We start from the raw sequence: 26,584 nt of genomic DNA on the forward strand, positions 1-26,584 counted from the left end.
TGGAATTTAACAGACATTCATTATTCCCAACATTTTCAGAAAACAAATAAAAATGAGCCTGAAACAAATCCATAGCAGGGCACTCCTGAACTTAAAGCTCCTTCATCATGTGAGCTGGATCTAGACCCACCAAGCAGAGAGATGGAAAGTGGTCCTTCCACCATCTGCAAAGAAGCCTTTCAGGGTTGCCTCCAATGGCCTCAGCCTGAACACATCTTTGTCCCCAGGCAGAAACCTACCTCCTGCTGGGCTATCTGTGAGTGTACAGACTGGAAGTCTAAGTAGCCTCTTACCAGACCATTCCTTGCCTTTCCACCTTCCTCCTCACTCCCTGCAACTCTGGTTTCCTCCCTCCTCTCCATAAGTCCTCTTTGGGTGTAGCAAATAGCTAGACATTCCAGATATATCTGTTCCATCACTTTCCTTAAACAAAAATCCAGATGAACTTTTATAATAACTAATTCCTGCTGACTACCTGCTAACTCTGTGTCTAGTGCTTCAATGTGCCATCGGACTAAAGCCTTGCAAGTGGTTGTCACCTTGGGTGGCTCTGGCATCAACTACAATGCAGGGTGCCACAAGCTCTGGTGGGGGACTTTCTTCACCAGGTTATTTGGAATGGAAAGAGCCACCCTGAGCATCTTGGGAAAGTCTCTTCTATCATTACAGACTATTTACTTTGGTTATCCAGTATTATCATTTCTCCCCTTTGTTTGCAGGCTAGCTCCCTCGGATCATGGGTGGCAAAGTGGCAAGGATCTCGTCCCTGAGTACGTCACTGTACTCCAGGTGTTATCAATGATCCAGGCACTTAGGAGTTATTCAACAAACACTTGTCAAATGATGGAAGGAAGGAAGAAGTAAAATAGCATTCCAACAGCTCTGCAGACAGTGCCTGAGGACTGTACTACATGGCTGGCTCTTTTCTCTAGCCTCTCCTCACTGTCTGCATCCAGAGCCCATGGTGTTAACCTCCCCGATCGATGATTTGGGGCCACCTGCCAGGAGGCCTCTCCAGGTATCTTCAGTCTAGGTGTTCAGTGGGTCCACTTTTCCAGAGCCCAGTCATGGCTTTTGTAGGCTGTAGGGCCTCCTCCACTGGAAATATGTTTTATATCTCGCTCTGCAATGCACCGAGTACTTTTTGCCCATAGTAAAAGAAATCCGAACATTTCTGTGATACCTGCTCGGTTGGCAGCTGCACTGTCCAGGCAAAGCTTAAGCTCACTGAAGGTTCGAGGTTTTTATAGCAACTGGAAGCATGCTTGCACTTCCGAGTGAGACCCTGTCTTTTTTTTTTTTTTTTTTTTTTTTGAGACAGGGTTTCTCTGTATAGCTCTGGCTGTCCTGGAACTCACTTTGTAGACCAGGCTGGCCTCGAACTCAGAAATTCGCCTGCCTCTGCCTCCCGAGTGCTGGGATTAAAGGCGTGCGCCACCGCGCCCGGCGAGACCCTGTCTTAAAAAGGAGAAAAGGTAACTTGGAAGTGTTCTGGGCAGACATAAAGCTGTGACTCAAGCCATCTTGCTCATGAGAGATCCTACAAGGTGTTTCCCCGCCCAGCAGGCCAAAGACTAGGCCACGCCTCCTCTGTAACCACGCCCCTTTCCAACTCCGCCTCTCTAGCCTTGCCTGAGGCCCAGAACCGCGCACGCGCTCTTCCATTTGTTGTGTCCGGCGCACGCGCAGTGAGGAGACGCGGCAGATATGGCGGGTCCGGCGCCGGGTACAATTATGGGAGAAGACTACTTCGGGAATGCCTCAGAGTGGGGCGAAGAGGCAGACGGCGGCCAGGTGAGAGGGCCGTAGGCGTTCCGCCAGGAAGCCGGGTTTGTGTCCTGTCCTCGCGGCTCCTGCTCCGGCCAGACCCGGGTACGGGGACCCGTGACCCTTGACTCCCTGACCTCCGACCCCGGACCCTAGCAAAGCGGGTCCAGGAACTGCACTCAGGGCTTCGGGCCGGTCCTGCCCCGTTAGGGACCTCAGTTTCCCATGCATTCCGATTCCCAGTGACACCTGGGGCTGATCTCTGCGAAGCAGAAGCCATGGTGCCCGAGGGGGCAGGACAGACTCTAAGGGAGAAGTGGACCACAGTGATACAGTGAACAAACTAACTCCAAACTCCAGCAGCATTCTGGGGTTGGGAAAACACTCTCCGGTGCTGGACAGACCAAACTTTTTTTTCCACTTTTGGGTGATTTCATTCATCCTTAGAGTACAGGACAGGAAAGATCTCGTAGCCCCGACTGTCCAAGATTTGGGTGAGAGATGGGGAACGGGTATCGTTCAGTGTCCCCCCAAACACCAGGGTTAGGAAATCAGAAGTCCACCCAGCTGTATGACTGACTTAAGCCTCCCATATCCTTCTGGACAGTGAGTAGGGGCCCTGGAATTTGGCTTTTCTACAGGAAGTGAGATGAGCTTTGAATGAATATGGGATGCAGTGAGGTATACCAGTGGAGTGGTCAGTGGTGCAGTGAGGGTGATGGAGGAAAGGTGAGGGGTTTCTGGAACCGAGTGAGGGAAGCCCTCCGTGGTTGGTTGGTTGGTTGCTGGACCAGGAGCTGTCAGTCATCAGTTGCAGCTTCCAGGGGTCCTATAGAGCTAGCTGCTGACCAGTAGGACATAAGACCCTGGGCATCTGTTTGTATGCTAGAGCATACTACATCACTTGGGAACTCGGAGGTGGATATATAGAGTTGGATTTAGCTAATTTGGATGTTGGGCTAAGTGCTTTTGTGTGGTATCGCAGGCTAGGCGCTAGAGCAGCAGTTCTCAACCTGTGGGCTGTGACCCTGTGGGGGTCATATCAGATATCTTGCATATTCACATTGTGATTCCTAACAGTAGCAGATGACAGTTATGAAGTAACAACAAAAGTAATTTTACAGGTGGAGTTCACCACAGCATGAGGAACTGTGTTGAAGGGTTGCAGCATTAGGAAGGCTGAGAACCACTGTTCTAGAGTTTGAATTGAGTGTTATTCATAAGTAAAATAAGGCAGAAAGACTCAGCCACCTGCCCAGGGCATAAGGAAGGAAAGAAGACTCAGAGTGATGTCCTTTGTGTCACTTAAGTGGCTCAGTAACTGAGGTGGTTCAGATTCAGTAAGAGTCGGGGATGGCTTAGCGAGTACTGTGCTTGCCACAGGAGCACTAGGTCCTGAGTTCAGAAACTATCATCCACATAAAAAGCTCTTGTCTGTAATCCAGCACCGGGGGATCCCTGGAGCCCCCTGGCCAGCCAGCTGAACCGTCCGTGTTACCGAGAGACCTTCAAAAAGGGGTGTGGAGAGTGACTGGAGAAGACACCCAACCTTGATCTCTAACATCTACACACAGACAATGTACACACAGGAACATCTCAGGAGACCACACAGACACAAGAAAGTACTCTGTGGATTAGCTTGGTGGTTGTCGTCCATGTTCTGTGTCTGTTGAGGGTTAGGCGTGCCAGGCCCTGGCCTAGAGTCCACTGAATTTCAGTCCTTTTTTTTTTTGTTTTTGGTTTTTCGAGACAGGGTTTCTCTGTGTAGCCCTGGCTGTCCTGGAACTCACTTTGTAGACAAGGCTGGCTTCGAACTCAGAAATCTGCCTGCCTCTGCCTCCCAAGTGCTGGGATTAAAGGTGTGCGCCACTATACCTGGCACTGAATTTCAGTCTTAGTGACGCTGGTTTGACCTGTTGACCCTAATGTGTTCTCTCCAATGAGAGGGATGAGCTAGTGGGGTGTCACACCTGTGACTTAGGTGTCCTGACTGTGGTTCAGCACGCCTGTAGGTGGGAATGTGACAGTGTGAAAACACTGCACACCCCTGCGCTTTGCCCACTTGCTTCATCTCTATTCTCTGACTGTACTTGAAGGGGCGAAAGTCCAGAGGGCTGGAGGATGGAGACTTGAGCTGGGTCCATCTTCCCTGGTTTGGGGACAGGACGAGGTAGAGAGCCTACAGTGCTGTTGAGTCCGGATGGTGGGAGCTCAAAGCAATTGACTTATAGACACTTAGATGAGTTGTCCACAGGATGTACACGGGACTGATGGTAGCTGAGACTGCACAGGTAAGCAGGACAGGGTTACATCAGAGCTGGGGTTCTTTTCCCTGCCGAGGGAAACAGGAAACTAAGCAGCTAGGTCAGATTTGTGACTTAACGAGGGTAGCATCGACGTGAAAGGTGATTTCGTGGGGTCACAGATTGAGGCAGGCGTATGGAGGTGTTGCTGCAGGAAGCATCCTGGACCCTCGAATGGGAGATGGAGTGCGGGGGGTGGGGGGGCTTGCTGGCAGACAGTAGGAGGGAAGGGAGAGGAGGAGAAACTGAGGACACATCCAAGGTTTCTGGGTGGCACATGGCTGACTAGAGGAGTCATTTATTGAAGTCTCGTTGTGCGGGCTGCTCTGTTTCCAGGCAAAGACCGGATCAGTTGAACTTGAGAGTTCAGAGTCCTGTTGGGATGTAGAGTGGGAAAGGGTGTTGCATGCTTCCATCTGAAGTGGTCAAGACAGGTCCAGCCGGCTGAAGCTGTAGACATGAGAGAGGCTTCAAGGCCTGGTGTGTCGGAGAAATATTGTCAGGGTGGGGGGCAGGGTAGAAGCCTGGCAATGCTGACATCGTTTGAGTGGCTCTTAGATTGAAGTGCAACCTTCTGCAGGCACCCTTTAGAGATGTGGTCCGAGAGAATACACCCCAGCCATCAGAATGAAGTCGGTGGACTCTGTCTGCTCCTAGCACATTGCTGTCAGAGAGTCTAGACCACTGGGACAAAGTTCTTGTAAAGAGCCACATTGTATGTGTCTTAGGTTGTGTGGGGCTGTTTCATAACTACTTAACAACCAGATTAGGAGAAGTAGTCACGGATAATAATGCACAAGAGTGGCTATAATTGTGTTTCAATATTTTCTTTACGAGAACAGGGAGAGGATTGAGTTTGGCTCTTTTGCTGGTTCCTGGCCTGGCTCTTACCTCATCATGTCAGTTGCCTGGAGGTTGGCCTCCTACTTTGCGAACTCCTCCCATGGAAACACTATGTCTTGTATTTTTCAGGTTCCCAGACTCAGTGCAGTCATTGTTACAGAGTATCTGCTTGCTATTTTGACGACAGCTTTGCAGCCAGACAGACCTGAGGTCACTCGGTCCACCATACCATGTATTTGTTTTTGTTTTTTTATTGGCTTTTTTTTTTTCTTTTTTCGAGACAGGGTTTCTCTGTGTAGCCCTGGCTATCCTGAAACTCACTCTGTAGACCAGGCTGGCCTTGAACTCAGAAATCCGCCTGCCTCTGCCTCCCAAGTGCTGGGATTAAAGGTGTGCGCCACCACTGCCCGGCTCATACCATGTATTTGTTAGCAGGTCAGACAGCCAGCGTGGGTGGCCTCCAGCTAGAAGTATGTCTAAATCTAGACAAGCCTGTCATTTGGAGGGTTGGTGATAGTAAGTGTAACTTGGTGGCTCTTACTGTCAAGAGTCACTCTGTTAGTCTTTACTGGAGAGCATCGGGGAGCCGGTGTGGAGTAGTGTCGGTGGCTGACTGTTGAGCTGAATGTCAGCTGTCACTCTTGGTCCTCCCTAGGCCAGCTCATAGACCCCACTCCTGACTGGAATGGAGTCATGAATGCCTTTGTTGAAAGAGAATGCCAGGCCTGGTGTACAAGACTCACCACTGTGGACCATCCAGCAGATAGCGTGCTTGGTGTGGTTCCTGACCCCTTTGAAGCTGCCTCTTGTCTAGCTCACATCGTGAGGTTGTTATAGGGTCAGATGAGATCATGCGTGTGACACTTTGAAAATGGTCTTTGAGATCTCTAGAGCAAGATTGCAGGGCATTTATATATTAAGGGGACCTCTCGGGGCTCTTGCCTTTCCCAGCATCAGGAAGATGATTCCGGAGAAGGAGAGGACGATGCTGAGGTGCAGCAGGAATGCCTGCATAAGTTTTCCACCCGGGACTACATCATGGAGCCCTCCATCTTCAACACTCTGAAGAGGTGTGCGAGGGCAGTGTGCACACTCGGGGGTGTGAAGAATGTGACCTCGGCAGGGAAGTTGGCTAGAGTCCTTGGCCCCTTAGAAGACCCTGAACCCCGACTGCCTGTCCTGCCCACCTGTCTACCCCAGCTCCTCTGTGTCCCCTCAGTGTAAAAGCTGACCTTTTGCTCTTCCCAGGTATTTCCAGGCAGGAGGGTCTCCAGAAAACGTCATCCAGCTCTTATCTGAGAACTACACGGCAGTGGCCCAGACAGTGAACCTGCTGGCTGAGTGGCTCATTCAGACAGGTGCTTGGGAGGGTAGTCCCTGTCCTGGCCACTTACCCTCCTGTTTCATTTTCCATTTACAAGTTGTGTGTGTGTGTGTGTGTGTGTGTGTGTGTGTGTGTGTGTATACATAGATGTGTGGGTGCACAAGCATATGTGTACACATGGGTGTGATGGGCATAGATGCAGATGGGGGTTCAAGGTTGAGTTTGGAGTCTTGTTGGCTTGCTTTACTGCCTCACTCATTATCATGGGGTCTCGGTCAAGCCCAGGGCTTGCTGAGATGGCTACTCTCACCAGCCAGCTTGCTGTAGACCCTGTCCTTCCTGCTGAGTGCTGCTGTAGACCCTGTCCTTCCTGCTGAGTGCTGCTGTAGACCCCTGTCCTTCCTGCTGAGTGCTGCTGTAGACCCTGTCCTTCCTGCTGAGTGCTGGGTTACAAGTTGACCACTATGCCCACCTGGTACTTTTGCATGGGTTTTAGACATCCAAGTTTGGTCCCCATGTTTGTATGAGAAGCACTGTAACCACTGAGCCATCTAGCCAACTTCTGCTCATCTTCTTCAAGAGACCTTTGGGTCCTTACAATGCTGATAGATTAGCCTTCCAAGCATTCCTGGTTTCCAAGATTCAAAGGCAGAAGGACTGAGTCCCCCGCTTTGTGTGCTCAGCTCTGAGCTCTGATTCAGTTGCTGGGTTTGCAGGCAGCCTGTGAACTGATTCTCACCGAGCTGCTTCCCCAGCCGTAGAATTACAGGGTTCCACGGTGTATGCTCAGTGTCTCCTTTCAAGAGGCCTGTTACAGCCAGCACTAAATGATGGATAATTTAGGACTGGCTCTGAAGATGGCTTTTAGCTAATGTGATCAGAACAGAGCCTTACTGTAAATCCACTGAATTGGGTACACTGACGTCATTCAAGCACTGTCCGGAAACCAGCTGCCTCACGGCTGTCAGGGTGACTGGATCCTAGTGAGGCTCTTGACTGCACCTGCCATCTCCACAGGGCCAGAGTGCTCTTTGAGCTCCTCACCTGGCCCTCTGTTTTTGATGAGTATAAGTTTGAAGATGTCTCTCTTGGCCATATAGAAAGGGCAGACATCTCATGGACCCACACTGTGTTTCTTTCTTTTGGGTGTTACCACTGAATAGACTTAGAGGCTAATTCTACAGGGTCCAGAATCTTGGCTGCTGTTGCTGTGGTGGTGGTAGAGCTCTGCGATACTGGTAGACTGGCCATGCTGTTTTGGGGGTTCGGAAGGGGGTGCTGCTTCAGGTAAAGCTTCCATCTTCTCCCAGGCGTTGAGCCTGTGCAGGTGCAGGAGACTGTGGAAAACCACTTGAAGAGTTTGCTGATCAAGCACTTCGACCCTCGGAAAGCAGATTCTATTTTCACTGAAGAAGGAGAGGTGAGGGACGCTGTCCTTGCCCCAGCATGCCACAGCCTTGGCCAGCATCCTCTCTGCACTCTGAGGAGTGAGGTGCTTGCATGGGAGGTTCCAGTGCTGAGGCCAGGAGCACCCAGTGTCTCCCCCGACTACTGCGTGCAGGTCTGGCTTGAAGGCTGCCCGCGGGTCCTCCAAGACGCAAGCATGACAAACACTAGGTACACAGGAAACCATGGAGCAGAGCTTGTGCAGAGTGTATATAAATCATGTGGATCTGGTCTGTGGCTCAGCCCCTGGTGGAGGGAGGCGGGCTTGGAAGGAAGGTATAGGAAATGTCACAGACTGCTGCGGCTTCTGGCCGTCTTCCTTCAGGACCAGCCAGTGGTCCAGGTGACTCTGTCTTCTCTGGGAGCCCCATTGTGCTCCCGCAGTGGCAGGGATGCCTTTCTCCCCGCTGCCAAAGGCAAAGGGCTCGGTAAACATGAGTTAGTTGTACGTGATGTGGCCCCAAGGGATCCGTGCTTCCATGGGACATTTCATGTGTCTTCCAGGAAGCATGTTCTGTACCCTCTCTGGTTAGGCACATCTTTCCAGAGTTGTGACCCGACATCCAGGAAGTGACCATTCAGCTAAACTGCCTGTGCAAGGCAAGCCCTGCTCCTCCCAGAGCTGGGGCCCATAGGTCTCTTCAATTGGAACCACGGCTTGTACAGCACAGACTTCCGAGTCTAAAGTGAGGTCTTTGGCCTTGTCCTTTGTCTTTGGTAGACCCCAGCTTGGCTTGAGCAGATGATCGCACACACAACATGGAGAGATCTGTTTTATAAGTTGGCCGAGGCCCATCCTGACTGTTTGATGCTCAACTTCACTGTGAAGGTAGGGAGAACGCTGGACTCCAGGAAAGACGAGAAGCAGGTCAGCCCTGGGTGCGAGGAGCAGAGATGGTGTCTGTGCTTAGGGCAGTGCTGACTGTCGCAGTGTGGGGCACAGCTGAGCTTAGATGGCGCATATGCGCTGACAGGCCTCAGGCAGACCCGACCTGGCTGCCTTTTTTCAGATGCCAAGGCCCAGGAGACGTGTGAGTCTGGGTTAAGCAAGCACCTACATGGTGGCACCGCATGAAGCATAGGAAAAGTTGGGGATCAAGAGCAGTTCTTGCTTGGCTCAGCCCCTACAAAGAGTTGACTGGCTCACTGCTCTGAAAGGTGGCGGGCGCCCCAGGTGCTGACCCTTGGCTTTGCGTTGTGTGGCAGCTCATTTCTGATGCGGGGTACCAAGGGGAGATCACCAGCGTGTCCACAGCCTGCCAGCAGTTGGAAGTGTTCTCCAGAGTGCTTCGGACCTCTCTAGCCACGATCTTGGATGGGGGAGAAGAAAACCTTGAGAAAAATCTCCCTGAGTTTGCAGTAAGTCCCTCTGAATCTCAGGCTACATGGAGACGGCTGGCTGAGGCCAGTCTTCTGAGCATGAGACGTCCTCACTCTGTAAAGATTCTCCAGGTCAGAAAACCCCTGGCCAGAAACTCCTTTATCTGCACTTACACTGTGACCTGACCTTGTCTCCCTGTAACTTTCTAGAAGATGGTATGCCATGGCGAGCACACGTACCTGTTTGCACAGGCCATGATGTCCGTGCTGGCACAGGAGGAACAGGGTGGTTCTGCAGTGCGCAGGGTCGCTCAGGAAGTCCAGCGCTTCGCCCAGGAGAAGTGAGACATCTGCTTGCCTGCTCTGCCTCCCTTCCTCAGGCCCACAGCCCGCTTCCAGCTCCATCAATTCTAGGTCACCTTTACTTACCTGTGGAGCTGAACTCAGTGTCTCTAGGCCTTGTTGGTGACCATTTTGCCAAGGACACGATTACTCTGGTAGGCTGGGCGTGTGCACACATGTTGTAGGAGTGACATGAAAACAGTCCAGCCTGGTTCTCCAGGAGCCCAAGGCAATTCACTGTCTGCTGCTGAGCCTCCTCTGCTAACATGTGTAGGGTGTGTGAATCCCTCATGGAGGCTGTAGCTGCATCAGGGCCTTTCGCAGCTCACTGTAGCTGTTGTTCCCAGGGGTCAGTTTGTTGAAGGAGCGAATAATAGAGCTGTCAGAAAGCACAGGGGTCCTACCAGCTCAGTCCTGGATGTTCAAAAGTGAAAGAAAGAAAGCTGTTAGTGATGGTGTGTGGTTTTCCAACCAGGGGCCATGATGCCAGTCAGATCACGCTGGCCTTGGGCACAGCTGCCTCCTACCCCCGAGCCTGCCAAGCGCTTGGCGCCATGCTGTCCAGAGGAGCCCTGAATCCTGCAGACATCACGGTCTTGTTCAAGATGTTCACCAGCATGGACCCTCCTCCCGTGGAACTCGTAAGCTGCCCGTGCTTCAGTGAGGCCAGGTGCCCCACACTAGGTGTCAGGTGTCTTGGGGGGTCTCCAAGTTCCCCTCATTCTCTTAAGGCCATGCATGCTGATCTTTGTTATAGTAGTTTTTATTGATGTTGTTAAACGCAAGGTCTCGCTCTCTGGCCCAGGCTGGTCTCAAACAGAGCCAGTTGTCCTGCCCTAGCCTCTCTGAGTGACATGCCAGGGGTTACAAGCATGGCTACACCTGGCATAAGCCCTCCTCCCAACCTTGCTTTCTGGCACTACTGCAATTAAAGCCAGGGCCTGTCACATTCTAGGCAAACGGTTCACCACACAGGCACATCCTACACCATTAAACTGTCAATTTATCCTTCCCCTCAGCCTTCCCTCTGTCAGAGCCCTATGGTTGGGAGAGCCAGGGCCTCCCTACCAGCCCACTCCCAAGTGTGCCTCTCCTTAGATCCGGGTGCCGGCCTTCCTGGACCTGTTCATGCAGTCGCTCTTCAAGCCAGGGGCCAAGATCAACCAGGACCACAAACACAAGTACATCCACATCCTGGCTTACGCTGCCAGTGTGGTTGAGACCTGGAAGAAGGTACAGTCCGTGCTGAGACCCCATGGGCTCTCAGACCAGTGGCCTCCCTAGATCTGCTACTCTGTGGGGGTTTGGGCAGCAAGAAATCTCCAGCCTACCCAGCATCAGCAATATCTTTACCATTGTGCACAAGATAGTGAGAGCCCGGTGCCACAGGAATTGTGTGGCATCTCTTACACTAGGACTTCCCTGGACCACCCAATCAGCTGCCTCCAATTGGTTTCTATGGGCTGTGCGACTGTGTAGTCTGATGGTTGAGTGAATTTTTGACGTGGAAACAGGGAAAGGGACTTGGGGAGAAAAGAGGTTGTGCCGGGATACCCCACGGCAAGGCCACACTCCCATCATCCCTCAGCAGCTTGTATGCTTTCAGAACAAGCGGGTCAGCATTGGCAAAGACGAGCTCAAGTCCACGTCAAAGGCTATCGAGACTGTCCACAACCTGTGCTGCAACGAGAACAAAGGGGCCTCTGAGCTGGTGGCTGAGCTGAGCACACTTTATCAGTGCATTCGGTGAGTGTGACACCCGTCACTCTGTCAGTGCACTAGTAGGTGAGTGTGACACCTGTTCCCCCATCCATTCCCTGGAGTTCAAGCCCTCATGCTTCCATGGTTAGAGCATGTACTCTTGCGCTGAGTAAGAAACTTGGGTTTCTCGTGCTTAAGCACACATGGGGAACTTAGCAGCTGCAGCAGCAGGAGGGCTTATTGGCCAGAAATCTGCCCAGCAGACCTTCACAGAGTAGACTAAAGAAAGGACATCCAGAATTAGAGAAACTGGGTTCATCTGTAATCACACTGTTAAACCAACAAGCATTGCCTGGATAGGAGTGACTCGTGACTGCGTACGTATGACGGTACGTATGTACCGTCTTAGGCACTTTCACTTTTCTGGGGACTAAGGAAGGGTCTGAAGTAAAGGTAAACGGGAGCCCAGGCTGCCAGGCAGCGCCCTCCGCATGGCCCTTTCCTCATGGGGAGGGATGATGGGTTTGGAAGTAGCTGAGAACAGATCCCTTCTGGGAGGACCTCATCAAACCACTTCTGTCACAAGCCACTACCTCAGGGCAGAGTGAAGGGGAGCCACTGTGTCCGCAGACACTGCCTTTTCTGATTCCCAGCTGTTTGCTGCTCTGGCATATTCAGCCTCAGTTTCCCCACTCTGCCTGTAGGTTTCCAGTGGTGGCGATGGGCGTGCTCAAGTGGGTAGATTGGACCGTATCGGAGCCAAGGTACTTCCAGCTGCAGACTGATCACACTCCAGTTCACCTGGCCTTGTTGGATGAGGTGAGAGGTCGGAAGGACCACTTGTAAGATGCATAGTGCTCTGTGTCTTAGACCTTTGCGTTGGGGTAGTTTGTGTCCTACCAGCTTTTCCTTAAGTATCTAGTTTCACTTGACTGTAGATGTGTTTTTATCAAGTGTTAGGGGGAGGAAACCTAGAAGCTGACAGGTGGTGTCCCCATCGGCAGTAAGCCACTTTGGGTGGGTGTGACAATTCTGTATACTCCCCATGTTCTGCTAATAAGCCCTGAGAGTGGCAGGCGCCTCAGTGATGTCTTCTGGGTGTTCACAGATCAGCACCTGCCACCAGCTCCTGCACCCCCAGGTTCTGCAGCTGCTTGTTAAGCTTTTTGAGACAGAGCACTCCCAGCTAGACGTGATGGAGCAGGTGAGCTGCACCCCAGAGTGTCTCGATGCTGGAGACTTGCAGCTCTGACCTGCTCCCGGTCTCTGTTCTTCCACAGCTCGAGTTGAAAAAGACCCTGCTGGACAGGATGGTGCACCTGCTGAGCCGCGGCTACGTCCTGCCGGTGGTCAGTTATATCCGCAAATGTCTGGAGAAGCTGGACACGGACATCTCCCTCATCCGCTACTTTGTCACTGAGGTCAGCAGTGAGCGCACCGTGGGGTCACGGGTCACTCTTCACTAGCCCAGCCCTTCTGGCTGGGTGGTGTAGGTGGGGGCTGCGGTGTCTCTGGAAAAGCCCGGCAGGGCCTCTCACACCTCCCTGACTATTATGGAGTGCGGTCTCCCGCATCAGCAGGTCAGTCACCCTGAGGTCTCCCCACTAGGTTCTGGATGTCATCGCCCCTCCGTACACCTCAGACTTTGTGCAGCTTTTCCTCCCCATCTTGGAAAATGACAGCATCGCGGGCACCATCAAGGCAGAGGGCGAGCATGACCCCGTGACGGAGTTCATTGGTAAGGCCTCGAGGTACCCTGTGCCATGATGGCCCACCTTACTCCTCACCTGCTCTAATGCAGTGGCCATGTGTTTCTGTACAGCTCACTGCAAGTCGAACTTCATCGTGGTGAACTGAGCGCATCTGTAACTGAAGCCGAAACTTCCATGCCAGCCTGGGGTGGGGGGACCAGAGGACTCGTTCAGAAAGCTGCTCTGTGAAGAGGCTCAACCAGCCTCCTGGAAGCAGGGTCTGCTGGGAAGAAGCAGGCAACTCTTCTCAAAGGTAGCTTCTGTGGCAGACAGCCCCCCTGTGTCGCAGTGTGGCTCTGTGCTACATGTCACATCCCAGGCGTGTGCCACCTCTGAACAGGGACCCAGTGGGCCTCTGGGTAGTGGGAATCTAGCAGCTGGGACACTTCATGAAGGGTTTATGTAAGTTTCCTTCCTATGACCCAGATGGTCAGTTACTTTAAGTTTCCAAGAGTAATGTTGAGTTGTATGTGTGTGTGTGGGAGTGTGCGTGTGTTGTGTGTGCTAGTCTCGTGTAAATAAAGTACACAAGCGTGGGAAGCCAGATATTTTACTCATTTCTTAAGCAGTCTGGACTTGTTCCCCCCTCCCATGGATTCCAGGGCTCCAGATCTGGTGATAAGTTGAGCTGTCCTAAACCATAGCTCTCTTCTCCGGGTGGCTGAAGGCAAGCACTGTAGAAGAGGAGGCAGGCCTGGAGGGCTCAGTGGTGGAGGAGGCAGGCCTGGAGGGTACGGCGGAGGGTCCCAGTGCAGTTGTGTTTCATCCTTTACCGTCTCCTCTCGGGATGCAGTCCACACTCTGGTCCTCATGTCCACAAGCACTGTTTATAGCTGTCTGGACATGTCCAGTGTCAGTAATTAATCACCCCTCCCTGTCATGGTTCACAGCGCTGCTTCCAGAGACATCTACCTAAACAATGGGGTCCCCAAATGTGCAGGCACTCTCGATGGCAAGGTTGTAGCTGTCACCTGTGCCTCCCTTGTAGGTGCTGGTCACGATCCTCATCCAGCCTTTCTCACCCTGTAAGGAGCAAGAACTCTGCATTAGTGCCTCAGGACATGGTCCCTCTGTTCTGTAGACCCAGGCCCTGCCCTCAGCCACCATCCGTAGACTAGCCCTATAGAATCTGAGGGTCCAGACAGGCTCCCTCAGGCCCACATAAGCAGCAAAGCTCTGATACGGCCCCTCTCAGTTAAATGTTTAACTCTGCAGGCAGCTAAATAATGCAAGAAAATGTGATTGTCTCCCTGTTAATACCCCACTTGTGGCCACTTATCCTCCCCTGGACCTTTGACCCAGCTCGAATGAAACACACGGTGAATGAAACACATGGCAGGAGCAAGCATGAGCTGGTCCTCAAGGCGTAGCCAGTCAGTCGCCACCAACAGGACTGTTTGACCCCAGCCTTAACTGTTTCCCGAGCACCGGGGCTTGGGGAGGAGCCACTGGCACCTCAGGGGCTTCTAACACCCAGTGCTACACGCACGGGACAGCAGCAGTCCTGCACAGCCCTGACGTTGCTTGTGTCCTGGTGACATAGCTGCAGCCAGCTCTCCGTGAAGCTGAGGAGGGTTGTGGATTCCAGTCTAACCTTAAGAAAGGGGAGCTATCTTACCCAGGGTTCGCCCCATGAATTTCGGACAATCCAGTACTCGATGCCATCGTTGCTGACACCCCAGCCAGCTACAGAGATGATGTGGTTGATAACGGCCTGGTCCTGGTGCTCAGCATAGATGCCCCCAGTGTAGTTAGACATCATCTCTGTTGCCATTATCCCGCAGCTGTGAAAAGTTATCAGTGTAAGTGGCACATGGGTGTTTGTGTGACTCGGGCTACAGGAGTCCAAACCCTGCTTCAGTGGTCCCACCAACATCCAGATTCACCAGTCAGGGGCTTCTAGCTTACACAGGAGTTCCCTGGGGCAGACTGGCTAATGGCTCCTGTTTACTTCTGAGAAAGCCAACAGGCAAAAAACGTTATGTGGTACTCAAGCTAGGGGGTCACAATGGCAAGGTAGGAAAGACGAACAAGGTACAGGAATGTGCACAGACCTAGCTGTGGCTTCACCACTACCCGAAGAGACCTCTCCTTACCTGATGGGACCATTGGCATAGATCTCGGCCATCATCTTCTCCCTCCCGGACAGGGAGCCGTAATCACCCACTCTCCAGAGGGTGTAATTCTGGATGGTGTGACACTCTTTGAATTCAGTGCAGGTCCCACACTGGTTAAACTTGTCACAGTCTACAACACAAGAAGTCAGCATGACACTAGCTCCTCATTAACCCGCTAACGAAGCCCGCCCCATCTTCTCCACTTTTCTCATTTAGTGTGCCATTCATTAGCTGACAGCGGAAGCCATCCAGCTCAGGTGCTCCCTAATTACATGCTTCTCTCAGCTGCAAAGAGAAGCCCCTCCCCCACCCCGGCCTGGGCAGAACAGAAAGAACAAGCGGGTTGGATTACTACATGGCAGGATTAGTACATGGCAGGATACATAGCAGGATTAGTACATAGCAGAGCCCTCTACAGTAGCCCTTCTCTTCTGCTTTAAAGGCCAGGAGGCCCTCACAGCATGCTGGAATTAAAAACTGAATGCAATCAGATTTTTAAAATGAACCAGGCAATTGCACTGCAGGCTAGTGACTGAGCAGGCCAGTGTACTTGATTTGAAGACGTGCATCCTCTTCTTGCATTGAGAAGCATCAGAATTTGGTTTACAGGAACAGCCAAAGCTGGCCTCGACTTACACTACAGAGCTATAGTGATCAAAACTAGCGCTGACATAGTAACAGACAGATGGACAGAACATCTGGACAGACCTGACAACATTATGCCCCTTAATTCTTGACAAAGGAGGCAAAAACATACATCAGGAAAAAGACCAACACTTGGGAGGCAGAGACAGGTGGATTTCTGAGTTTGAGGCCAGCCTCGTCTACAGAGTGAGTTCCAAGACAGCCAGGGCTACACAGAGAAACCCTGTCTCCGAAAAAAAAAAAAAAAAAAAAAAACAATTAAAAAGCCCAGTCAACCAACGGTGCTGAGAAAACTACATATGTACATAAGAAAAATAAAGTTAGATTTCTACCTTTTATCCCGTATAAAGATCAATTCAAGTGGGATCAAAGACCTCAACTTAAAACCCGAAACACAAGCTTCTAGACAAGGATATGTTAAATCCCCCTTAAGATACATGGATAGGCTGGAACTTTCTGAATAGACTATCAGTAGAACAGGGATTAGCCCCAAATAACAAATGAGACCACCTGAAAATAAATGTTTTTGTACAGCGTCAGAACACAGGATCCACAGAATAGAAGAAAATCTTTACCAGCTACACTTGAAACATCCAGAATTTACTAAGCACTTCAAACATTGAACAGCAAGGAAGGAAGACTGCCTGCCAGTCAACAAATGGCCACATGCATCGAGTTTTTCAAAAGTAGGTCTAGGGGTGGTGGCAGACATCTTTAATCCCAGCACTTGGGGGAGAGGGGTAGGAGGATCTCTGAGTTTGAAACCTGGTCTACATATTGAGTTCCAGGAGGGCCAAGGGTACATAGTGAGACCTTGTCTCAAGAAGAAGAAAAATTCAATATCCCTAGTCATGGAGCTAGCAGGGAAATGCAAATTGAAACTACTTTGAGAAACTACCTCATCATTGTCACAATGACTGTCATCAAGCGACCTGACCGCAAATGTTGGAGAGGATGTTTTGGAGAAAAGGAGCCCTTATTCATTGCTGATGGAGATGCAAATTAACACAGCCATTATGGAAATCAGTTTGGAGATTCCTCAAAAAATTAAAACTACCATATGACCCAGCTGTTCCACCCCTGGGCACATATCCTGAGGCCCCATATGATCCAGCTGTTCCACCCCTGGGCACATACCCTGAGAACCCCGTATGATCCAGCTGTTCCACCCCTGGGCACATACCCTGAGAACCCCGTATGATCCAGCTGTTCCACCCCTGGGCACATACCCTGAGAACCCTGTATGATCCAGCTGTTCCACCCCTGGGCACATACCCTGAGGCCCCATATGATCCAGCTGTTCCACCCCTGGGCACATACCCTGAGAACCCCGTATGATCCAGCTGTTCCACCCCTGGGCACCTACCCTGAGAACCCTGTACGATCCAGATGTTCCACCTCTGCACACATACCCTGAGAACCCCGTACGATCCAGCTGTTCCACCTCTGCACACATACCCTGACCCCATAGCCTCCCCGTGAGTTCTTTGCTTGCCCAAGTTTACTGCTGCTTTATTCACTATGGCAGACGACAGTGGAATGGATCAGTACGGCAGACAGTGGAATGGAACTAGCTGCCCACCAACAGGTGAATGGATAATAAAGACCTGGCACATATAAAATGATTACTATGCTGAAGAAAAATGGAATCACAAAGTTTGCAGAGATAATGAATGGACTTTAGCTTGTATAATATTAAGCAAAGTGACCCAAACCCAGGAAACCCTGTTCACCTTTATAGGGAGAGCCTATCTGTCCCATAATACATACATGTAAGAAAACAAATGCACGTGTGTACAGTGTAACATTTGGAGAGAACAAGGAAGGCTAATAAAAAAGGGCAAACTGCTTACTAGTGAAATCACATAGCTAGGATATTTTGTCCTTTGTTCTTTCAAGGAGGAATCACACATTCTTAATACAGAACATACCCCTAATGGGCAGTGATTTCACGTGGGGCCATTGCCTCACTGGGGAGATCGGAATTGTAAATTATGTTTCATATTGAACACTACTGCAGGACATAGCTCTTTGAAAAATTACTAAACTTGTATTTGTGAAACAAAAATTATAGCTGTCTAACAGAATGTGAAGTTTGCTAAAAGTATGTTAGGAGTAATCCTAATTTTGGAATTTTCCAGCATTCTTGGGAATCCTAAGATAAAATAGTGATGTATTGTACCCAAATCTCAAAGCATAACATGCTGGGTGGGGACTTGGAGATGCTCAAAAACCTGCTTTTGACCGGGCAGTGGTGGCACACGCCTTTAATCCCAGCATTTAGGAGGCAGAGGCAGGTGGATTTCTGAGTTGGAGGGGGGGAGGGGGGGAGAAAAAGAAAGGAACCTGCTTTTTACATTGTATGTTGCGATTCTACAATATATCACTGTTGCTGAATACTTTGTAGTTTGTTTTTAAAAGTAAAAAATGGGGCAGGGCGTGGTAGCACACATGCCTTTAATCCCAGCACTCTGGAGACAGAGGCAGGCGGATTTCTGAGGATTTCTGAGTTCGAGGCCAGCCTGGTCTACAAAGTGAATTCCAGGACAGCCAGGGCTACACAGAGAAAACGTGTCTCAAAAAACAAAACAAAACCAATAAATAAATAAATAAAATAATAATAATAAAATAAAAAATAAAAAATGAAGGAAGAAAAGAATCAGGTTTAAGGCTGGGGAAACTAGTCAGGTAGTAAAGAGCTGTTGCAGGACCAGCGCTCAGATCCTTAGCACCCACAGAAAGTCAGCATGATGCCACCTGTCTGTGGTCCCAGCCCCGGGGGGTGAAGACTAGTGGGTCTCTGAAGTCTGCTTGCCAGCCAGGCTAGCAAACTGGATGCACTTTAGGCTCAGAGAGAGAGAGCAAGGTGGAAAGAGACTAAGGAAGACACCGAGGCTGACCTGTACTTAACAATCATCTATTTAGATCCTTCCCTGGGTCAGTAAACTCCTTAAGGATTACATCATCAACTTAATTAGTCATCCCCACCCCCCAGGCACCAGTCCCAGCGTGAGTTGCACCAGGAACATAGTGGCTCTGGGAAGAGGAAACTGGTCAGTGGTCCTGATGACCCTAACCACCAGTGAAGGTCAAAGGGACCTAACCTCAGCTGGATGTCACTCGCCAGTTTGGGAATGAAGGAAAAGGGATAAGGCCCCTGGGTTATTCCATAAAGCAGTCCATTGCCTTCCCTCCACCCTGTGTCTGTCCCCCTGGTGGGATCTCTGGTCCCTGCTGGGTTTGCTCATCCAGAACAAAGGACACCCAATTACAGCAGAGAATTCTTTCTCTGTAAGTAAGGCCCATGAGACCATCCACATGCCAGCTGTGCACACGCACATGCCACATCCAGTCATGCGGTGCTCTGCTTTATTTTATTTGTTTGTTTGTTTACTTTTAAGATTTGAGATTGGGTGGGGCAGTGGCGGTGCACACCTTTAATCCCAGCACTTGGGAGGCAGAGGCAAGCAGATTTCTGAGTTCGAGGCCAGCCTGGTCTACAGAGTGAGTTCCAGGACAGCCAGGGCTATACAGAGAAACCCTGTGTAGAAAGACAAAAAAAAAAAAAAAAATTGAGATTGAGCCTAGGGCCTCATGTAAAGTAAGTAGGCCAGCACTCTACCACTGAGCTAAATCCCCAGTCTGGAGTCCTCTGCAGCATTCCAACCACATAGTGTGACAGATATGGAGTAAATGTGAGCTCTCAGCCACTCTCCCTTGGAACGAGACAGGTGTGTAGCAATGTGGGAACATAGGCAGGGTCTACCTTGGTCCTTGGCCTGGTAGTTGTTGCAGGTCTCATCGGGGATGCCATGCTTGTGGGCATACTCCCACACCGGAAGGTCATTGCCCCCTTCACAAGAGCCAGCATTGCCACAGTCAATGACATTCTGTACGGACAGCAGGATGGAGGGCCATGCACCTTTCCTCTTGATGTTGATTCGGTCTGTAAGAGGCAGCACTCTGGTCAGCACCCACGTTCCCCCAACACCAAGACTGCCCCAGCAAACGTCCCAGGGCTCTGCCCCACGGTCCTTCAGAGACTTTCTCTGGTCTTCCTCAGCGCCATGACATCTGCCTGTCTGTCTGCAAGTGACATGAGGCAGGGCCGGGTTTAGAGGTCCCAAGAACTTGTAAAGCATCACTATAGGATGGCAACGAAACTACTCCTGTGAGGAGGCTAGAGACCAGACACACCATACGGGGAAGGCTGGGGTGGGCATCTCCAGGGACAAGGGCAGCCTAGGGGAGCCAGATGAGTCTCAGTGGGGGGCCGGACACCAGCACTCAGTGCTCACGTACTACCACCCCCCCACCCCCACCCCCACTAAGAGATAGATAGGATCATCACAACATCCACCAGGGGATGGCTGACCTACTTCCTGAAAAGCCATCTTGTTCTTCACTCTTAAGCTCTACACGCCCGCCCGCCCGCCCGTATAAAGCAACCAAGCACCCCAGGCCATTTCCCCTATAGCCCCACCCACTCCTCCCCTAAAGCAAAGCTTACCTTTGTTTTCTCTCCCTCCTTCACATGGTCTTCAGCTCTGAGCCATCCCTCACACGCCCTAGTCACACTCCACCACCTCAGAGGGCTCGCCACGGAACAACGCACAAGCAGACCTTGTCTCGCCACCATTTTAGACCTGTTTCTGTGCCTGGGATATCTTTCTGTGCTACAGGCAAGCAGGCTCCCAGCTGTCCAAGGCAGATGGACCCTCCCTCCTGTCTCCTTCCCCCAAGCTCGGCTCCCTCTAGCCTTCTCCCTCTGCATCCCCAGCAGCAGGTCACCTTTCCATGAGAGGGCACCTTCAAGCACAGACCTCTTTCCCAGAGTTCAATGGCTCCACGCTTTCCCTCTCAGCACTGGGAGAGAGGGATTCACCATTGCGTGCACGTCTCTCTTTGGCCTTTCAAGCCACTCTTGTCAGGGTCCCAATCTCCACACCACCCATCCATCCAAATCCCTTCTCCATCCTCATCTGACAGCAGAGGGGCCACCCCGGTCTTCTGAAGCGCCTGGCATGTCTGCCTGGCATGGCTCTTCTGCACTCCACCTCAGAAGAGTGCTTCTCACTCTGACTTGCTGAGGTCCCTTTCTTCTTCTCAGGTCCCTCTGGTGACCTCAGCTAAGACCCGCTGTCAGGGGCTGTCTGGATAACCTCAGGCCTGCCATCTTCTAGACCTGACTTAATGTCTAGCTCCAACCTGACCAACCAACCAGCTCCAGACTTCACAGGCTTCTTGAGATGGCCTGTCTACACAACCACGCTCTGCGTCCTTAGCCTTAGTCCCATCATGATATCTCCATTCACACCTCTGCGCACCGTGCAGTACACACAGTAGGACTGGCCAGCAGGAGCGAGTTCTGCTTTGTGGGGCTTGTGCCATGGCACTGGAGGCAAGGCAGAGGGCAAGCAGGACAACACTGCAAGGAGATGTGGTGGGGACCATCCGGGGGCTAAGTTATCATGTACATAGCACAGCCTGGGAGATGTTTATCCGTGGCGGTTTGAATGAGAACGGCCCCCATAGTCTCATGTGTTTGAATGCTTGGTCTCCAGTTGGTGGACTATTTGGGGAAGAATTAGGAGGTGTGGCCTTGGAGGAGCTGTGCCTCTAGGGTTGGGCTCTGAGGTTTAAAAAAGCCCGCACCTCTCTACCTCTGGGCCCTGGATCAGATTGTAAGTCCTTAGCGACTGTTCCAGCACCATGCCTGCTGCCATGCTTCCCACCATGACGGTCGTAAGCAAAGCCCCAGTTACATGCTGCCTTTTGAAAGTGGCCTTGGTCATGGTGTCTCATTGCAGCAATAGAGCAATAACCAAAACTCTCATCCAAGGAGAGGAGCGAGAGGACATTAGAAAAGGAGAGGAGCAACTTGGGTATGAAGGTGACTATTCCTCACCTGCTGACATGAGGACAAGAAGGAGGAGGAGCCAGATAACTGTGCAGGCTCTGGAGGTCAGAGAAGGACCTGTCTTTGGAATCCTGAGATGGTATCAAATAAAGAAATAGGATGGAACTCAGGTTTAGCAAGCATACGGTCTGTGACCAGACAGGAGCCAAGGTGTTAGGAAAGACACCATGTAGTGCCCTCACTAGGGACGAATGGAACAGCTAAAGAACCTGGGACCAGTTTGCAGGAGGAACGTAAGGTGAGTTTGATAACCTCTAAGCTTTTGCTTGAGTGTCCTCAGGGGCAGGATGGGCTTGGTGAGTAAGATGACCTGAATGTCTGGGGCTGAAGGCCGCAGGAATGGAGGTCAGAGGGCAGCAGCACACGGACAGGAAAGTTAGGAAAAGGTCACTGCTGGGAACCCAGAACTCAGAAGTGTGGGGACTGGCGAAGCAAAGGTCCTAGGAAGGAGGCAGAGCCGGGTGTGGTACAGCGAGGGACTCGCTCCACCCCATCGTTAGGATGTTAGGAAGCCTGGTAGCCTGGCCTGAGGAGCTAAAAAACTCGACGTGAGGCAATGCGGAAGTGAGGCTGGTGAGGGCACAGAGGAGCACGTGGGCGGGGGATGGGGCTGGCTCCAGCTAACCCAACAGGAGCAACAGGGCAGTGAGAGACGGGTGGGACCAAGGGTCTCTTGGTCACCTATCAGAAGTGACTGGTCAAGGAGAGGCCGCTTGGATGCTTAACCGCATCAACCATTGGCAAACGCTTCATTAAAGAACCCACACGCCCCTTAACCCAGAGACGGGGAAAGGTATACTAGTCTCCTGCTCTGTCCCTGGCAAATGGCCAGGGCCCCACGGAAGTCCTCTCTGATGTCTACTCATCGAAAGAGGAAGCAAGGCTCTGACTGCTACTGACGAAGATGTCGGGGACTTAAGAAGAACGGAGCCGGGCGTGGTGGCGCACGCCTTTAATCCCAGCACTCGGGAGGCAGAGGCAGGCGGATTTCTGAGTTCAAGGCCAGCCTGGTCTACAAAGTGAGTTCCAGGACAGCCAGGGCTACACAGAGAAACCCTGTCTCGAAAAACCAAAAAAAAAAAAAAAAAAAAATGAAGAAGAAGAAGAAGAAGAAAAGAACGAAGCAGCCATTTTCCCCAAGGACACTGCCTTGTAGCAACTGGGAAGATACAACCTCGGTAGGGCCTAGTGCCCACCCAAGAGGGGTAGGCCCAACAGCCTCTGGCCATCTCTCCTGATCCTGCAATGTTCTACACCCTCCTCGTTTAACTCGATCCAGAGACCCAAGGATCTTTCCCACTCCATGTCACACTCACCCCACACTATGCTCTGCTGAGAGGGGCCTTTCGCTTCCCCAACAGCAGTCTGGCCACACCATTCCTAAGCGCCCCGGACTTTGCTCTACTCCTCTGCTATGGCTGCCCACTCCTTACCCCCTGCCTGCTTGGTAAGTACCTCTTGTCAGCCCACCTTCTTTCTTTCTTCCTCTTTCTGAAAAGTCAGCAGTATGCCCCAGCCCTCAGAGGTGGCTCTATGAGGGGCCACAGCTACATCTGCCCCTGGCTACTGCTGGGGTACAGACTGCCCTCAGACAGGAACCCCTCATCCTCAAAAGAGAGTCCAGGCTGATGGGCTGAACTGAAGCTGCCATCCATCTCACAACGCAGTCTCCCGACCTGAAAGAGGCTTCCTAGGCTGGGCACTGAGAGCCAACTGGCAGGCAAGACCTACATAAGCCCTACGGGCAAGAGCACTGCCATTTCAGTAATGAAATTTCATTTTCTTAATCCTCAACCTAGGCTCCACCTACAACAGACTTGGCCAAAAAGATACCCAATCAAGAGAGGACACTGGCTGAGTCCCACTCCCAGGCAGGAGACTCCCTTCCCCATTGGTTTCCAGGAACCACCTCTGGGGATGGCAAAGCTGAATCTCCATGCTACAGGTAGATTGGCACTCCCTGGCTCCTGCTTCCTCTACCAAGGAAGGGCACAGCAGCCCTCTGGGGCCTCTCTCTTCCTACTGAATGAACTTCTACTTGACTCTTGGGCGGCCAGGCTAAGGTTCGAAGAAGAGAGCTGGGGGGGCCATTTCGTACTGGGGAACATGTTCACCTCAAATGCCAGCTGCTACTGAGAAGCAGTTTCACTTCCACGCCCCACAAACCAACTGTGAACTCAGTGATTTTGCAACACCGGTCCCATGGTTCTCAATGGCTGAAGTCACAAGTTCTGAGGAAGGGAAGGTTCCTGGGAGCCACTTGTCACCAGATTCCAGCCCAAGCCTGTCCCACAGAGGCCCTAGTAGGCCCACAGGAGAGAACTCCAGAATGACACAGCCACCTCACTCTGGCTGAGGGGAAATCCAAGTCTGAATCATGGTACAGGGCCATGGGCCCCTGTAGCCCCGGGCTATGGCTATCATGGCTCACCTAAAGGTAGATTGGATGGTGAAGTGCAGCCACCCACCTGGCCAAGATACTGGCCCTGCCCTAGGCTTAGCATGGAGCGCCAGGCCACCTACCTGCCATGGCACTGGTGCTGCCGTGGGCCCAGCAGGAACCACAGTACTGTGGGATGTGCTGGTTCCTGGTGACGCTGGCATAGTTGACACCGTTCACATTTCTCCAGTCCCAATTCTTGGGGAGATCCGCTGGGGACAGGTACTCATGCGGCCGAGGATAAGTCCTGGGAGGACATCATGGCAATGGAAACCAACTCTGGAACGCATAGGGCCTCCCCTCTCCCTACCCCCACCAGGGCCACAAATCCAGTCATTTCTCCTGTTGGCCTTCTTCCCAAACTGTGGTCGGTTCAGAACTTGACCCAGAAGAGCCACCAGCAGAACCCAGGACTATTGGAAGCTGAATGTGACAGAGCATCTCCGAAATACGCTAATGCTCACTAACAAAGGCAGTAGAGGCGAGAACTGCCCAAACCAGCAAACCCCAGAGCTCCCCGGATGTGAAAATCATCCCAAAAGGAAGGGATGGGATTTGTGCTTCCCAGGCCTAATGAGGGAGGATGGGGCAAGGTCCCAAGTGTCAGGGGGTGCGCGCCTGGCCTAGAAGTTGACCCTTTTCCTCCCTAGGCACAGCCCCGCGCCCACCTGCGCCCCAGCAGAGCCAGCTGGTCCCCGCGAATGGGATGGTAGCAAGTCTGGCCCGAGCGGAAGTAGAGTCTGGCCCGTGCCGCACTCGCCAACAGCAACATCAGCAGCACCAGGGGCAGCTGCTGCACCGACCCCGACGACGCCATGCTCCTGCTCCGGGCCAATTCGGATCCTGGATCACGCGCAGCACCTTCGACCTCTTGACCCGACCCGCAGGCCCACGCGCTCGGGACGCCCCGCCCGGTCCTTTAGGAGGCGCCCAAGTTGGACACACCCCGAGGGCGGGGCCTTCCCCGCTGCTCCTGCCCCCGCCCCGCCCCGCTCGGCAGCCCCCAGGAGATAATCTGCCTCACTAGGAATCAAACAACCGGATCAGCAGAACCTGGGGTCACACAACCAGACCCCAGACCTGACAGTGCCACCAGCCATTGTGATAACACGGACTGACAGCAAAACTTAAGTTTACTATTCAGAGACCCAGGCATCCTGGAGCAGGGTAGGGCTCAGCAGGCTTCCATTGGCCCACTCAGCCCAGATTCTTTTGTTTCTCTGCTCTGGAGTGTGGTGCAGTGTCCCATTAGGTTAGGTCTCCCTAGGAGCGCACAGAGATATCCTGAGGCTGGAAGAAGGTGTGGGTCATACCCAGCATTGGACTCTAGCCTGGCTTTCTGAGCCCCTCCTCTCCACCCCCCAAGACCCAGGCTTTTCCTGAAGAGACAGCTCTCCTTCACAGAGAAGGATCCTTCCAGGATTACTCTTTTCTTTTTTCTTTTTTTTCTTTTTTTTCACTTGGCACATATATCGTGAGTCCCTGGGGTTCTGGAAAGGGTCCCTGCTAACCAGACTCTTCCAAGATGAGGAACTGAGAAAGAAGTGGGACCTGGCCAGCCTAGGTTTCGTAATGGGAGAATTTCCCCTTCCCCCTGTGCCCCGTGAGCTATTGTCAGCAGTCCCAGGCCACAAAGCTATCTCTTCTTCTGTAAGAAACATCCCCTGGTGTTTTATCTCAGGCTCTCTCCAGGTGGTGGGTGTGAGATTCCTGATGCGCGATGGCCAGTGGGGCTACAGCCATTCCTCTGTCTGTGGATAGGGGCAGTCAGAAATCATAATGGCTGTCTTGCTGCCTGCCTTTCCAGATCACCCAGGATTCCAACAAGACTCAAAAGCCTGCTGGATACCTCCTGTCAGAGAGCAGAACAAGACCTCAGAAGCAAACTTGGGGCTACCCTTAACAACGCAAGAGTTTTGTTCCCTGTTGCTATAAAGTAGTCACGGAGGCAAATGAACACTGGCATCTGTATGTTGAAATCTTTCATCCTGGGGGGTCATGGCAACCTCTCCCTTCTGCTGGGTGGTAAGTAGCCTGGTAGGAATGAGGGCCTCCCAAGGCCCAGGCAGAGACCTGAGTTCCCTAAGCCAGTTCTCCCCAGTAGTGACCATGCATTGACCTTAGAGCCCTTCGGTCCACTCTGGGGGAGTGTCGCCTCCCACGTGGGTTCCACATGGGCTCTCTCTCGCAGGAAGGGGACAATTGGTCTTGGCGATTCTATGGCATCCCACAGGCAAGGTCTAGTGAAGAGCACAATAGGGCAGCAGCGTTTATCGGGAGAGTGTGTACTCAGTGTGCTCACGGTCCCAAGTTCAATCCCTGGCACAGATAACGAGCAAATGAATGAGTGGAGTTTTAAAATTAACAAAATATACACTTTAAATAATGTGTCGTCTATGTGTGCCTATATGTTATATGTGTGCATGAGTCTGGGTGTCCTTGGAGGCCGGAAGAGCATACCCAGCACCATGGAACTGGAGTTAGAAGCTGCTGTGAGCCAATAGATGTGGGTGCTGAGAACAGAGCTCTGGCCCTCTGGAAGGGCAGTCTGTGTGCTCAACTTCTGAATTAGTTAATTAGCTAATTAATTAATTAAAATGAATGAAAGGAAGGAAAGAAGGAAGAAAGGAAGAGCTGAAAATATTTTGTGAGTAACAGAGGTTGT

General features: G+C 51.8%; 2 protein-coding genes across 3 annotated transcripts; one reads left to right on the plus strand and one right to left on the minus strand.

Annotated features, from left to right (window-relative positions):
- Positions 1-1,641: 1,641 nt before the first annotated feature.
- On the plus strand, positions 1,642-13,343 carry Nelfcd (negative elongation factor complex member C/D, Th1l). Of its 2 annotated transcripts, none has more exons than NM_020580.3 (15): positions 1,642-1,794; positions 5,865-5,983; positions 6,162-6,271; positions 7,548-7,657; positions 8,405-8,512; positions 8,890-9,042; positions 9,214-9,344; positions 9,821-9,986; positions 10,444-10,578; positions 10,952-11,091; positions 11,751-11,865; positions 12,155-12,250; positions 12,327-12,467; positions 12,655-12,784; positions 12,869-13,340. In NM_020580.3, the coding sequence occupies exons 1-15, from the start codon at positions 1,708-1,710 to the stop codon at positions 12,901-12,903; spliced, it is 1,776 nt and encodes a 591-aa protein (NP_065605.2). In that variant the 5' UTR covers positions 1,642-1,707; the 3' UTR covers positions 12,904-13,340. The 2 variants fall into 2 exon arrangements, with proteins under 2 accessions (NP_065605.2, XP_006500009.1); XM_006499946.3 differs by having other exon boundaries at positions 1,682-1,872; positions 12,869-13,343.
- Positions 13,332-24,877, minus strand: Ctsz (cathepsin Z). Its single transcript, NM_022325.5, has 6 exons — positions 24,588-24,877; positions 24,003-24,166; positions 19,326-19,505; positions 14,894-15,044; positions 14,416-14,581; positions 13,332-13,820 (listed from the first exon to the last, which is right to left on the minus strand). The coding sequence occupies exons 1-6, from the start codon at positions 24,734-24,736 to the stop codon at positions 13,710-13,712; spliced, it is 921 nt and encodes a 306-aa protein (NP_071720.1). The 5' UTR covers positions 24,737-24,877; the 3' UTR covers positions 13,332-13,709.
- Positions 24,878-26,584: the final 1,707 nt, after the last annotated feature.

This window comes from Mus musculus, chromosome 2 (genome assembly GCF_000001635.26).
Source record: "Mus musculus strain C57BL/6J chromosome 2, GRCm38.p6 C57BL/6J".
NCBI classification, from domain to species: Eukaryota; Metazoa; Chordata; class Mammalia; order Rodentia; family Muridae; genus Mus; species Mus musculus.